The 13,736-nt window shown below is 50.2% G+C and overlaps 1 protein-coding gene across 7 annotated transcripts in view; it reads left to right on the top strand.

The window, feature by feature from the left end:
* Nucleotides 1–1,221: 1,221 nt before the first annotated feature.
* GOLGA1 (golgin A1) overlaps nucleotides 1,222–13,736 on the top strand; it is a 189,929-nt gene continuing 177,414 nt past the window's right edge. For 5 of the 7 annotated variants that reach the window (XM_075324134.1, XM_075324140.1, XM_075324136.1 and 2 more), the window contains exons 1-4: nucleotides 1,222–1,300; nucleotides 3,742–4,044; nucleotides 4,125–4,215; nucleotides 6,267–6,341. In XM_075324134.1, coding sequence (XP_075180249.1) covers nucleotides 3,910–4,044; nucleotides 4,125–4,215; nucleotides 6,267–6,341 — 301 coding nt within the window. In that variant the 5' untranslated portion in view covers nucleotides 1,222–1,300; nucleotides 3,742–3,909. The remainder of the gene's footprint in view (nucleotides 1,301–3,741; nucleotides 4,045–4,124; nucleotides 4,216–6,266; nucleotides 6,342–13,736) is intronic. The other 2 variants (XM_075324139.1, XM_075324135.1) reach the window with 1 other exon arrangement.

The following is a 13,736-nucleotide window of genomic DNA, read 5'->3' as shown; positions in this document are numbered from 1 at the left end:
GAGACGTCAAGGAGAGTGTTATGCATTAGGCACTGCTGTCACCGGACGAGCCTCTGGTAGTGGTGGTGTTACAGAGTGGGCCGGTGTGTCTCATCAGTACAAAATGGCCCTACACTGTGTGAATGGTGCAGTGACAGCCCTGACTACTGGAATAACATCATTAATCCAGTCATTGTGACTCTGTATGAACAACACCGGCCTAATGTCATCTTCATGGAGGACAATGCTGCCGCTCATCGAGGTCACATCATTAGGGAATGGCTGCTGGAGACTGGGGGACCTCAAAAGGGGCTGATTTCATGTCAGATAGTGAGAAAATAATGTATGTGAACTTTAGGTTTCAAGTGTGTGTGTGTGTGTGTATATATATATATATGTATATGTATATATATATATATATATATATATATATATATATATATATACACATATACACACACACACACAATGTTCAGATTGTTTTTCTAACTATGAAAGTCACTATAGTCACATATTCGATATCACCAGTATCGTACAGGTCATTTCTACTTCACAATGATCCCGCAGAAAGCCAAAACCCAAAAAACAATGGCAGGATTATTTTTTCTCCACCATTTCTGGTTTTTTTTCCCCTCTTATTTATTTACTTTTTTTTTGGGGGGGGGGGGGGTGTATTTTTTCTTTTTCATGTGCTATAGGGTATAATGTATGTTTTTCATTAAAAAAGGGGGGATAAAATAGCAAAAAATGGGCAAAAAAAAAGAATGTTGGGGGGGAAAAACCACTAAATGAAACATATAAAGTTAATGATGAGGTTAAGTTAAATAAAAAGGGGGATGAATAATAAACAAAGTGAATTAAGGGGGAAACAGAAAAACAAAGGGGGGGGAGAGAAGCCATAAAATAAAATGACACAAAGTTAATGTCGAGGTGAAAAAAAAATGGAAGGAAAAATTAAACAATTAAAAAAGCAGACCCCCAGCCCCTCTGCACCCCACCACTACAGAGCTTCAGGTAAGGAAGGGTTAATCTGGTTTCACATTTTAACTTCCTGTTGGTGTTCTTCTACTACACATCCCATCATGCTTTGCAAGCTGTCTCCGTACTGCGCATGCTTGATGCTCTTGACGTCAGGGTCCTTATTTTAGCCAATCAAATGGCAGTCTTTTGCCTCTCGTGAACTCTCCGCCTCCTTCTCGATTACAGCCAATGAGCTTTCTGCGCCTCACCTGACCCGGGCGCTGTGGTGACGTCATCAGCCACATCTACCCCAGGAGGGCAGAGGAGAAGAAGACGGATACCGGAAAAATCAACCGACGGGGTAAACGTTGTGACGTCACACTGTGGGAGGTTGATGTGGCTCGGGAGGTGGTGACGTTTATCAGTCACTCAGCCCCACACTGAGCCCGGGCATATGGCTGTGCCTTATAACTATGGGAAAGTGGTGTGTATTGGTTTCTCCCGTGCATATATGGCTGAGTATCAGCCGGACAGACTGGTACAGGTGTGTCCTGGCGATACCCCTCCTGGAGCGGTGTCTGTGCCCATGTATGGGGCTATGAATGGTGTGCGGACCCCGGCTGTACCATTATAGGGTGGGATCTGTCAAAGTCGATGCAATGGAAGCGAGAAAATGAGCAAGCGGGACGATCCGGCTGGACCCTGGCTTAGTTCGCCCCGAGAAGCGGTCATCCCTCCTACTCATGTGTTTTTGGGGGCGTTTTGTGATTGGCCAATGTGGTGTGATGTCATGTCTCAACGATGACATCACACTAAGCCCAGCCAACTACAAGAGGAGTCGGGGACGGTGTCAGATAAGAGATGTCTCCCGCTTCCGCCTGCGCTCACAGATCACTGACATAGCCAAATGCTGCGCACTCCTAAGCCAGATGTCAGTGCCCAGAGCGCTATGTGTTGGGCTGTGTGGTCAGAGAGCCGCTCTGGGCCTTATCCTCCACTCCAGCTATAATTATAGAGCTTGTAAGCGCTGCTCTGAAGCAAAGCTGCCTTCACACGTTTCATAGGAAGAGCTCAACCAATGCAGTTGTCCAACCAAATGTCAATCTTCAGGAAGCCGAGAGGCAGGGGAGCGGTGTGCTCTTGAAGAAAGAAAATGACAAACCCCCTTTTTAGTAAATCTTCGGCATAATGTATTAGCTGTGGATTTTGCGTCCTACCAGTAAAGTAAGTTTATACCACAGCCATGATGTCCAAAGAAAGTACACAAGTCTCATCAGGTCTAAGATCTATTTAATAAGGTAGGCAGTTTATATTGTGAAATCTGATGGGGGACCACTCCCTTTAAAGGGAACCTGTCACCAGATTTGGGGCCTATAAGCTGCAGCCATCACCAGTGGCTCTTATATACAGCATTCTAATATACTGTATATAGGAGCTCGGGCCGCTGTGTAGAATGTAAAAATCACTTTATAATACTCACCTAAGGGGCGGTGCGGTGCAGACTGGTCGGATGGGTGGCTCCGGTATCGGCGCCTCCTCTTTCGGCCATCTTTGTCCTCCTTCTTCTGAAGTCTGGGTGCATAACACGTCCTACGTCATCCACACTAGTCGGCATTGAGGTCCTGCGCAGGCGCACTTTGATCTGGACAGGGTAGATCAAAGTATTGTAGTGTGCCTGCGCAGAACCTCAATGCTGGCTGGTGTGGATGATGTAGGACGCGTCATGCACCCTGGCTTCTGAAGAAGGAGGACAAAGATGGCCAAAAGGGGAGGCGCCGCACCCAGAGAACGGAGACACCCATCTGACCACTCTGCACTGCACCGACCGCTTAGGTGAGTATTATAAAGTGATTTTTATGTTCTACACAGCGGCCTGGGCTCTTATATACAGTGTATTAGAATGCTGTATATAAGAGCACACTGGTGGTGGCCGCAGCTTATAGGCCCCAAATCTGGTGACAGGTTCCCTTTAAATCCCACCATAACAAGTCTTTCTGCAGATTTTCATAGCAGCAAGCGTCATCAGATGAACTATATAAAGTGATTACTTCTAGGGGAGCAAACCTGTGTATGGACGGCTGTCGACCGAGCCACAAAATCATGATTTTGTTCTTTTTTTTTTTTGGTCTTAAACTTGTTTTTTTGCTTTTTTTTTTTTTTTTTTTTAAGCACGTCACGTTCCGCTAAAGCGTCGTAAAGATCAAAGCTATAATGAGAAGCGGGTGGGAGAGGAATACAATTGCACATACATATCTTAAAAAAATCGCAATTGATCAATCAGGGAAAAACATCCAGGCACCCCCGAACGTAAGAAGAAGAAAAAAAATAAAGCTGGTCGGGGGTCAGTGGAGGGAGGTTTTTTGTGTATTGTTGGTTTATGGGCGACATAGTGGCTCAGTGGTTAGCACTGCATGGTGGCTCAGTGGTTAGCACTGTAGTCTTGTGGTGGCTCAGTGGTTAGCACTGCAGTCTTGTGGTGACTCAGTGGTTAGCACTGTGGTCTTGTGGTGGCTCAGTGGTTAGCACTGCAGTCTTGCAGTGCTGGGGTCCTGGGTTCGAATCCCGCCAAGGACACCATCTGAAAGGAGTTTGTATGTTCTCCCCGTGTTTGAGTGGGTTTCCTCCCACATACTCATAGGGAACCTAGATTATGAGCCCCAATGGGGACAGTGTTGCCATTGTATGTAAAGTGCTGTGGAATTAATAGCGCTATATAAATGACTATTATTACTATTATTTTGCTCTTTAGGTGAGATCTGCAGCGGCTTTTCTCGTTGTGACTTTTGCTTTCTGTATTTAAAGGATTTATCGCTCTCTCCGGCCGCAGAATGGAAGGGACTATGGATCGTGTGATCTGATTCCGTGCGGTGCCTTTGAAGCGCACCTCTGACAGCTCCTGGCACGGTCTGAGCGCCCCTCCTCGTCCCCAGTCTTTAGTACTTGTCCTTCTTCAGGCTGGGAATCAGGGCAATGTTCACCAAGCTGAAGAAGAAACTTGCGGAGGAGGCGGCCATAGCCCCACGGCCCGGGGGCGCTGCCCGCATCCCGCGCTCCATCAGCAAAGAGTCCATCACGTCTGTCGGGGCGGATTCTGGTGATGACTTTGTGAGTGACAGGTGACATTAGTAATATCTGTTTTCCGGGTATGATCGCCTATTGACTCTCATGTGATTCTACTCTTACAGGCCTCAGATGGCAGCAGCTCCCGAGACGATTTACCTTCTCAAATTTCCAGGAGGAATGAGCATATCCGCAGATTGGAAGCCAAGTTATCAGGTATTCATCTCCTCCACATAATAATATCACTTATTATACTCTCCTACATAGTGACATCTCATTACTGGGGAATCATATCCTTTGATCCATCCACTTCTGTGTCACCGTTTTAACCCCTTTATCAGAGAGAAGTTTTTGTGTGCCAGGAAGGACAATATTCCACAGGTAGTGATGAGCGAGCACTACCATGTTCGGGTGCTCGGTACTCATTAGGTCGGATGCTCGGACGGACATGACTCTTTTAAAGAGTATAATGTCAGTCAATGGGAAACTCAAACATGTTTCTGGAATGCTCGAGTCCCCCATTGAAATACATTATACTTGGGAAACGAATTGAGCCGTTCTAAGCTTCCAATCTGCTCGTTTTGAGCACCAAGCATGGTACTGCTTAGAGCTGGTCATACGCATGGGATAACTGTTGGTCGAATGTTCTGTCTCCAAATGACTAACGTATTTTTCGTTTTATAATATGCACCCCAAATTTAAAGATAAAAAGGTAAAAAAAAATGGGGTCCGCCTTATACTCCGGTGTTGTCTTACCGGTGGGGGTGGAGGCTGTGCTGGCAGCGGCGGATCAGTGGTGGAGCAGGCCGGTGCGGCAAGTGTCCCTGTCTGTCCGCAGTCCCGACTTCAAATGATGGCACCTGAAGCGGCACATGCGCAGATGGAGCTCTCATTCAAGAGCGCCATCTGCGCACGCGCTGAATACCGGAGCGGCACGTGCGAGAGCGCCATCTGCGCACACGCTGACTACTGGAGTGGCAACTGCACAGATGGCGCTCTCATCCAAGAGCGCGACCTGCGCATGCGCTCAATACCGGAGCTGCACGTGCGCAGATGGAGCTCTCATCCAAGAGCGCCATCTGCGCACATGCTGACTACTGGAGTGGCAACTGCGCAGACGGAGCTCTCATCCAAGAGTTCCATCTGCGCACACGCTGGATACCGGAGCGGCACATGCGCAGAAGGAGCTCTCATCCAAGAGCGCCATCTGCACACACGCTGACTACTGGAGTGACAACTGCGCAGATGGAGCTCTCATCCAAGAGCGCCATCTGCGCACGCGCTGACTCCCGGAGTGGTATGTGCGCAGATGGAGCTCTCATCCAAGAGCTCCATGTGTGTACGCGCTGACTCCTGGTGCCATCATTTGAAGCCGGGACCGCGAGAGACTGGAACACCCGCAGCACCAGTCACCCAGCCGCCCGCACGCACCGACAGGCACTTGCCCGCCCGCACACAGAGCCGCACAGACAGCCCACCTGGTAAGCTATATTCAGATTTTAAGACGCACCCCTCATTTTCCTCCCAAATTTTTTGAGAGGAACAATGCGTCTTATAATCCGAAAAATATGGTATTTCTCCTCACTCCCCCATACACACAAGTGCTCGACTCGATCAAGATTTCTTGTGTTTTCCATGGGGAGAAAACCATGCGAGACTCCTGGCAGCGGCTCACCTCCTGAAAAGAAAACGACTGGCGGTTAAAATACCAAATCTCCAATGTTTCTCCCCCAACATCATCTGTCTGGGGAGAGTCAAAAAGCCCCCCCCCATACACATCAGAGGGTCAGCCAGGGTCGTTTATTCGGAGGGCTCTGACTATTTTCACCTATGTATAGGGGAGGGCTTTCTTCTAGGATTGATCTATCTAAAAGTTAGACAACTTTAGTATATTTATCGGGTTGTCTCTGTAGACAATGAGTTGTCCGGTAAGTGGCATCACCAAATCATTTGGTGCCCAAGGTCGAGACTTCATTTACCCACAAAGAGCATCAATATGTGTTCGCCTTAATGTCTTGCTGTATTTTAAGACGCCGTCTGTTCTTATATGGTTGGTTGCTTTCCCATAAATGTCCGCTCCTGTTTGGTGCCTCCCAATAGTAAATTGATTTTAGACGTGTGACTATCCCTGCCCTTCTCCCACTCATGTTTTTTTTTTTCCCTTTTTCGTTACCCCCCCCCCCCTCTACTTTTCTGTTCTGTCCTGCCTTTTCCCACTTTGTCCTCTCCTCGTACTTCCATCATGTATGTCTACTCCACCAACAAAGATTACGCAGAACAGATCCGAAATTTACAGAAGACGAAGGAAAAGCTTGAGCTTGCTTTAGAAACGCACCAGGATTGTACGTATTTAACCTGTCATGTTGTCGCTTATCCATGTCCTGTCTCTGACCGCCATTATTCACGTTCCATCTGTTCCAGATTTTCTTAAAGTGAACCTGTGAGGTGCAATATTCATCCACAACCACGGGCAGTTCTGGGTGCATATTGCGAATCCCTTCCTAACCGTCCCTGTATCTAGTAGTATAAAGAGATCTATAGAAAAAGTATTTCTAAAGATCCTTTATGATATGCTAATGAGCGCAGGGACTAGTCCCAAGGACGTTAGTTCATGTGCTAATTCCTCCCTCTTAGCATGTTGGCACACCCACAGGGGCATGCTGACATGCTATTCAATGCAGCATCACCAGAAGTGACGTGTATACCTGTGTCTGCTGTCAGCGCTGATCAGAAGTCCGGACACTTCCGGCCATGTGCAGTATGAAGCCCGTTGTACGTGTCCCAGCTTCAGAGAGGTCTATATGCATGACCGGAAGTGTCGGGGCTTCTGATCAGCTCTGAAAGCGGACACAGATATACACGTCACTTCTGGTGATGCTACATTGAATAGCATGTTGGCACCCCCTCTGTGGGTGTGCTAACATGCTAAGAGGGCGTAATGAGCGCAGGAACTAACACCCTTGCGACTAATCCCCGAGCTCATTAGCATATCATAAAGGATCTTTAGAAATACTATTTCTAAAGATCTCTATCTATGCTACTAGATGCAGGGATTAGATATATGTACCCAGAACTGCTCGTGGTTCTGGGTGCATATTGCACTTGTCAGGTTCCCTTTTAAAGGAGTTTTACAGTCTTGTCTTTGGGCTGGGTATGCTCAAAATAAAAAATGCTTAACATGTTTTTTTGATCTTTTCCTTCATCACCATCCTTGCCTACTGGCTGGGTCGAGCTGATATTGCTTAACTGCCTACAGGGATAATCTAGTTTCCAAGAATAATTGCTCAAGCGTTGCAGGAGTTATTTTCCCCATTTAACCCCTGGTGCACATCCTTGTAGACTGTTCCCACAATGAGTATTTGGTGATCTCTCTCGCCTTATTGGGGGACACAGGACCATGTTTTTTTTGCTGTGCCCCCCCCCCCCCAATGAAGGCTAAGAGAAAAATTTTTTCCGGTGAGTACACAAAAATCTTCCTTTTTTTTCTCTCGCCTTATTGGGGGATACAGCAAAAAAACATGGTCCTATGTCCCCCATTGAAGGTTCTGAGAAAACGATTTTACGGTGAGTATACAAAAATCTTCCTTTCTCTCTCGCCTTATTGGGGGACACAGCAAAAAAACATGGTCCTATGTCCCCCATTGAAGGCTCTGAGAAAACGATTTTACGGTGAGTATACAAAAATCTTCCTTTCTCTCTCGCCTTATTGGGTGATACAGCAAAAAACCATGGTCCTGTGTTCTCCAATGAAGGGTCAGAGAAAAAGATTTTACGGTGAGTACTCAAAAATCTTCCTTTTCACGCAACGTCTTACAGTTTCAAAATAGTGGATGGGATTGATAGAAATCTCCTGACCACTGTGCTTTGTTTGAAATTTGCAGCATGTCAATCTCTCATGCGGATATGCTGACTTTTTATATGCGGATTTATCCAAATTGAATACCAGGTAGTAAATGCATGAGTTTTTAGTGCATTTTTGCTGCAGAAACGCACTAAAAAGGCATGTGATCTGCACATGACTATACAAGTATCATTATAGTATTGTCAAAGCCAAATAATATAAAAAAACAAACTTTTTTTCTTTGTCGCTCCATTGGGAGACCCAGACAATTGGGTGTATAGCTTCTGCCTCCGGAGGCCACACAAAGTATTACACTTTAAAAAGTGTAACCCCTCCCCTCTGCCTATACACCCTCCCGTGCATCACGGGCCCATCAGTTTTATGCTTTGTGTTGAAGGAGGCACACATTCACGCAAGCTCCACATTTTAGTCAGCAGCAGCTGCTGATTGTATCGGATGGAAGAAAAGAGGGCCCCCACGGGGCCCCCGGCATGCTCCCTTCTCACCCCACTAAGTCGGCGGTGCTGTCAAGGTTGAGGTACCCATTGCGGGTACAAAGGCTGGAGCCACATGCCGTTTTCCTTCCCCATCCCTTAGAAGCTCTGGGAGAAGTGGGATCCTAACCGGTCACCTTTCACTAGGACCGGGCTCCCTCCGCAGCCCCTGGGGGAATCTGACGGACAGGAGACTGGGTATCATCAGGGACAGGCCCTGCATCTAAAAGGTACTCTGTGTCCCCTTGGGGACGGCGCAGGAGCGCCTGTGTTACAGACGCTGCAGCGGCTGCTGTTTTTCTGTGACGACCGGGACTACCGCGCCGACCGCGCCTGTTCGTCGGCCGCGTTATTAAATTTAGTCCCCGGCTTCTGCGGCCTAGTACCATAACTCCCGCCCCCGGGCCTGCCAGTCAGGGGTAAGGGCGGGACGGTCGACTGGACGTCGGCAGTGAGGGCTGGAGCATACTTAGGTGTTCTCCTCCCCCCTCACTGAGCACTGTGGGGCTCCAGATTCCCGCACTTTATTAGTCACCGCCCACGGCTCCCTCCTCCCCTAAGAACTCTGGCAGCCATTGCTAAGAACTCTGGCAGCCATTGCTACAATCACTTCTGCAGGTGGAGGATTTCAGAACAAGCTCCACAGCTCTGGGAGGCCCAGGCGGGGAATCTGGTGGACACACAACCGCTTTGGGCGGTCGGTAAGCCACACCGGTTACCAGGTGCTGGCCCCCCTGAGGTGCCGAAGTGTATATATATATATATATATATATATTGTATACATTTCTTCTGTTCGGCCGCATTATTTTGCTTTTGGCTATATACCCTCACTGATCACTCTCAGAGGAGACAACAGCATGTCGTCCGCAAAGAGCAAGGGTGCCAAGGCACAGGCTTATTTTGCAACCTGTACCTCTTGTGCGGCTATGTTACCTGCAGGTTCCACCTACCCTCACTGTGTGCAATGCTCGGCCCCTGTGGCACTCTCTCAGCCGGAGCCTCAGGCACTGGTGGGACCCTCGGCTCAGGTAGAACCGCCGGCTTCCACTGTCCAGGTGGCAGGGACAGAGTTTGCAGTTTTGGCTGAGAAACTCTCTGAGTCGCTTTCACAGTCCATGGCTCAGTCTATGGACAAATGGTCTGCTAAGATACTAGAAGCCTTGCAGTCCAGATCGGTAACACAGGCCCAGGGCACTGTGAGTTCATCGCCCCCAGGCCCCTCTCGGTCGGCGCAGCAAAGTGCTCCTGGGGTGACACCTAGGTCCCACGGTGAGGACTCCGACACGGACCGCAGTCCCAGACCGGCTAAGCGGGCTCGCTGGGAACCTTCCCCGACTTCATAGTTAAGGGTTGGGCTCAGTGTCCCAAGGTGGATCCTCCAGTCTCTAGACTGGCGGCTAGATCCGTAGTATCAGTGGCAGATGGTTCATCGCTCAAGGATGCCACTGACAGGCAAATAGAGCTCCTGATGAAATCCATCTATGAAGCCATAGGCGCGTCTTTTGCTCCGGCCTTTGCAGCCGTGTGGGCACTCCAAGCTATCTCAGCTTGTCTGTCTGAGATTAATGCGGTCACACGTACCTCTGCTCCGCAAGTTGTGTCTTTGACTTCTCAGGCATCGGCCTTTTCGTCCTACGCCATGAACGCCGTCCTGGACTCTGCGAGCCGTACAGCGGTAGCATCCGCCAATTCGGTGGCAGTCCGCAGGGCCATGTGGCTACGCGAATGGAAGGCAGACTCTGCTTCCAAGAAGTTCTTAACCGGTTTGCCATTTTCTGGCGACCGTTTGTTTGGCGAGCAATTGGACGAAATTATTAAACAATCCAAGGGAAAGGACTCGTCCTTACCCCAGTCCAAACCAAACAGACCTCAGCAACGAAAGATACAACCGAGGTTTCGGTCCTTTCGGCCCTCAGCCAGGTCCCAATCCTCCACGTCCAACAGGTCAGAGAAGGGCCAGAGGAACTCTTCTGCATGGCGGTCTAAGTCACGTCCTACAAAGACCGCCGGAGGAACCGCCTCCAAGGCGGCCTCCTCATGACTTTCGGCCTCCCCAAACCGCATCCTCGGTCGGTGGCAGGCTCTCCCGCTTTGGCGACGCCTGGTGGCCACATGTTCAAGACCGATGGGTGAGAGACATTCTGTCTCACGGTTACAGGATAGAGCTCAGTTCTCGTCCTGCGTCTCGTTTCTTCAGAACCTCTCCGCCCCCCGAGCGAGCCGATGCACTTTTTCAGGCAGTGGACGCTCTGAAGACAGAAGGAGTTGTGATCCCCGTTCCCATTCAGGAACGTGGTCGCGGCTTTTACTCCAACTTGTTCGTGGTGCCTAAAAAGGACGGATCATTCCGTCCCGTTCTGGACCTCAAGCTACTCAACAGACACGTGAGAACCAGACGGTTCCGGATGGAATCTCTCCGCTCTGTCATCGCCTCGATGTCCCAAGGAGACTTCCTAGCATCAATCGACATCAGGGATGCTTATCTCCATGTGCCGATTGCACCAGAGCATCAACGCTTCCTGCGTTTCGCCATCGGGGACGAACACCTTCAGTTCGTGGCACTGCCTTTCGGCCTGGCGACAGCCCCACGGGTCTTCACCAAGGTCATGGCAGCAGTGGTGGCGGTCCTACACTCTCAGGGCCACTCGGCGATCCCTTACTTAGACGATCTTCTAGTCAGGGCACCCTCCCGGGTGGCATGTCAACACAGCCTGACCATTGCTCTGGAGACTCTCCAGAGGTTCGGGTGGATCATCAATTCCCCAAAGTCAAAATTGACACCGACCCAATCACTGACTTACCTCGGGATGGAGTTTCATACTCTCTCAGCGATAGTGAAGCTTCCGCTGGACAAACAGCGTTCACTGCAGACAGGGGTGCAATCTCTCCTTCGGGCCCAGTCACACCCCTTGAGGCGCCTCATGCACTTCCTAGGGAAGATGGTGGCAGCAATGGAGGCAGTTCCCTTTGCGCAGTTTCATCTGCGTCCACTTCAATGGGACATTCTCCGCAAATGGGACAGGAGGTCGACGTCCCTAGACAGGAACGTCTCTCTTTCACTGGCAGCCAAAACCTCTCTTCAGTGGTGGCTTCTTCCCACTTCTTTGTCGAAGGGAAAATCCTTCCTGCCCCCATCCTGGGCTGTGGTCACGACGGACGCGAGTCTGTCAGGGTGGGGAGCGGTCTTCCTCCACCACAGGGCTCAGGGAACCTGGACTCCGACAGTCCTCCCTTCAGATCAATGTTCTGGAGATAAGGGCAGTGTATCTAGCCCTAAAGGCGTTCCAGCGGTGGCTGGAGGGCAGACAGATCCGAATACAGTCGGACAACGCCACGGCGGTCGCGTACATCAACCACCAGGGCGGCACACGCAGTCGTCAAGCCTTCCAAGAAGTTCGGTGGATTCTGCTGTGGGCGGAAGCCACAGCCTCCACCATCTCCGCAGTTCACATCCCGGGCGTATAAAACTGGGAAGCAGACTCTCAGTCGCCAGGGCATGGACGCAGGGGAATGGTCTCTTCACCCGGACGTGTTTCAAGAGATCTGTTGCCGCTGGGGAACGCCGGACGTCGACCTCATGGCGTCTCGGCACAACAACAAAGTCCCGGCATTCATGGCACGGTCTCAAGATCACAGAGCTCTGGCGGCGGACGCATTAGTTCAGGATTGGTCGCAGTTTCGACTGCCTTATGTATTTCCTCCTCTGGCACTGCTGCCCAGAGTGTTACGCAAGATCAGGTCCGACTGCCGCCGCGCCATCCTCGTCGCTCCAGAGTGGCCGAGGAGGTCGTGGTACCCGGATCTGTGGCACCTCACGGTGGGTCAACCGTGGGCACTCCCAGACTGTCCAGACTTGCTGTCGCAAGGGCCATTTTTCCATCTGAATTCTTCGGCCCTCAACCTGACTGTGTGGCCATTGAGTCCTGGCTCCTAGCGTCCTCAGGGTTATCTCAAGATGTCATTGCCACCATGAGACAGGCCAGGAAACCAACGTCCGCCAAGATCTATCACAGGGCTTGGAGGATCTTCTTATCCTGGTGCGCTGATCGGGGTTTTACCCCCTGGCCGTTTGCCTTACCCACTTTTCTTTCTTTCCTTCAATCCGGAATGGACAAGGGTTTGTCTCTCGGCTCTCTCAAGGGACAAGTATCGGCGCTTTCCGTGTTTTTTCAAAAGCGTCTAGCCAGGCTTCCGCAGGTCCGCACGTTCCTGCAGGGAGTTTGCCACATAGTCCCACCTTACAAGCGTCCGCTGGAACCCTGGGATCTTAACAGGGTGCTAACGGCTCTTCAGAAACCACCTTTCGAGCCGATGCGGGATGTCTCTCTATCACGCCTTTCGCAGAAGGTGGCCTTCCTAGTGGCAGTCACATCACTTCGGAGAGTGTCTGAGCTAGCAGCGCTGTCATGCAAAGCCCCCTTCCTGGTGTTTCACCAGGATAAGGTGGTTCTGCGTCCGGTCCCGGAATTTCTCCCTAAGGTGGTATCCCCTTTTCATCTCAATCAGGATATCTCCTTACCTTCTTTTTGCCCTCATCCAGTTCACCAATGTGAAAAGGATTTGCACTTGTTAGATCTGGTGAGAGCACTCCGGCTCTACATTTCTCGCACGGCGCCCCTGCGCCGTTCGGATGCGCTCTTTGTCCTTGTCGCTGGCCAGCGTAAGGGGTCGCAGGCTTCCAAGTCAACCTTGGCTCGGTGGATCAAGGAACCGATTCTTGAAGCCTACCGTTCTTCTGGGCTTCCGATTCCTTCAGGGCTGAAAGCCCATTCTACCAGAGCCGTAGGTGCATCCTGGGCATTGCGGCACCAGGCTACGGCTCAGCAGGTGTGTCAGGCGGCTACCTGGTCGAGTCTGCACACTTTCACGAAACACTATCAGGTGCATGCCTATGCTTCGGCAGATGCCAGCCTAGGTAGGCGAGTCCTTCAGGCGGCGGTTGCCCACCTGTAAGAGGGGGCCGTTTTCGGCTCTTTTTATCGAGTTATTCTTTTACCCACCCAGGGACTGCTTTTGGACGTCCCAATTGTCTGGGTCTCCCAATGGAGCGACAAAGAAGAAGGGAATTTTGTTTACTTACCGTAAATTACTTTTCTTCTAGCTCCTATTGGGAGACCCAGCACCCGCCCCTGTTCTTTTCGGGCTGTTGTTCTTTTGTGTACACATGTTGTTCATGTTGAATTGTTCTTTTGGTTCATGGTTTCAGTTCTCCGAACATCCTTCGGATTGAATTTACCTTAGACCAATTTATAAGTTTCCTCCTTCCTGCTTTGGCACCAAAACTGATGGGCCCGTGATGCACGGGAGGGTGTATAGCAGAGGGGAGGGGTTACACTTTTTAAAGTGTAATACTTTGTGTGGCCTCCGGAGGCAGAAGCTATACACCCAATTGTCTGGGTCTC

Source organism: Anomaloglossus baeobatrachus, chromosome 9, assembly GCF_048569485.1.
Source record: "Anomaloglossus baeobatrachus isolate aAnoBae1 chromosome 9, aAnoBae1.hap1, whole genome shotgun sequence".
In the NCBI taxonomy this organism is placed as follows: Eukaryota; Metazoa; Chordata; class Amphibia; order Anura; family Aromobatidae; genus Anomaloglossus; species Anomaloglossus baeobatrachus.
The sequence above is the reverse complement of the archived record's forward strand: the minus strand, read 5'-3'. Positions and strand labels throughout refer to the sequence as shown.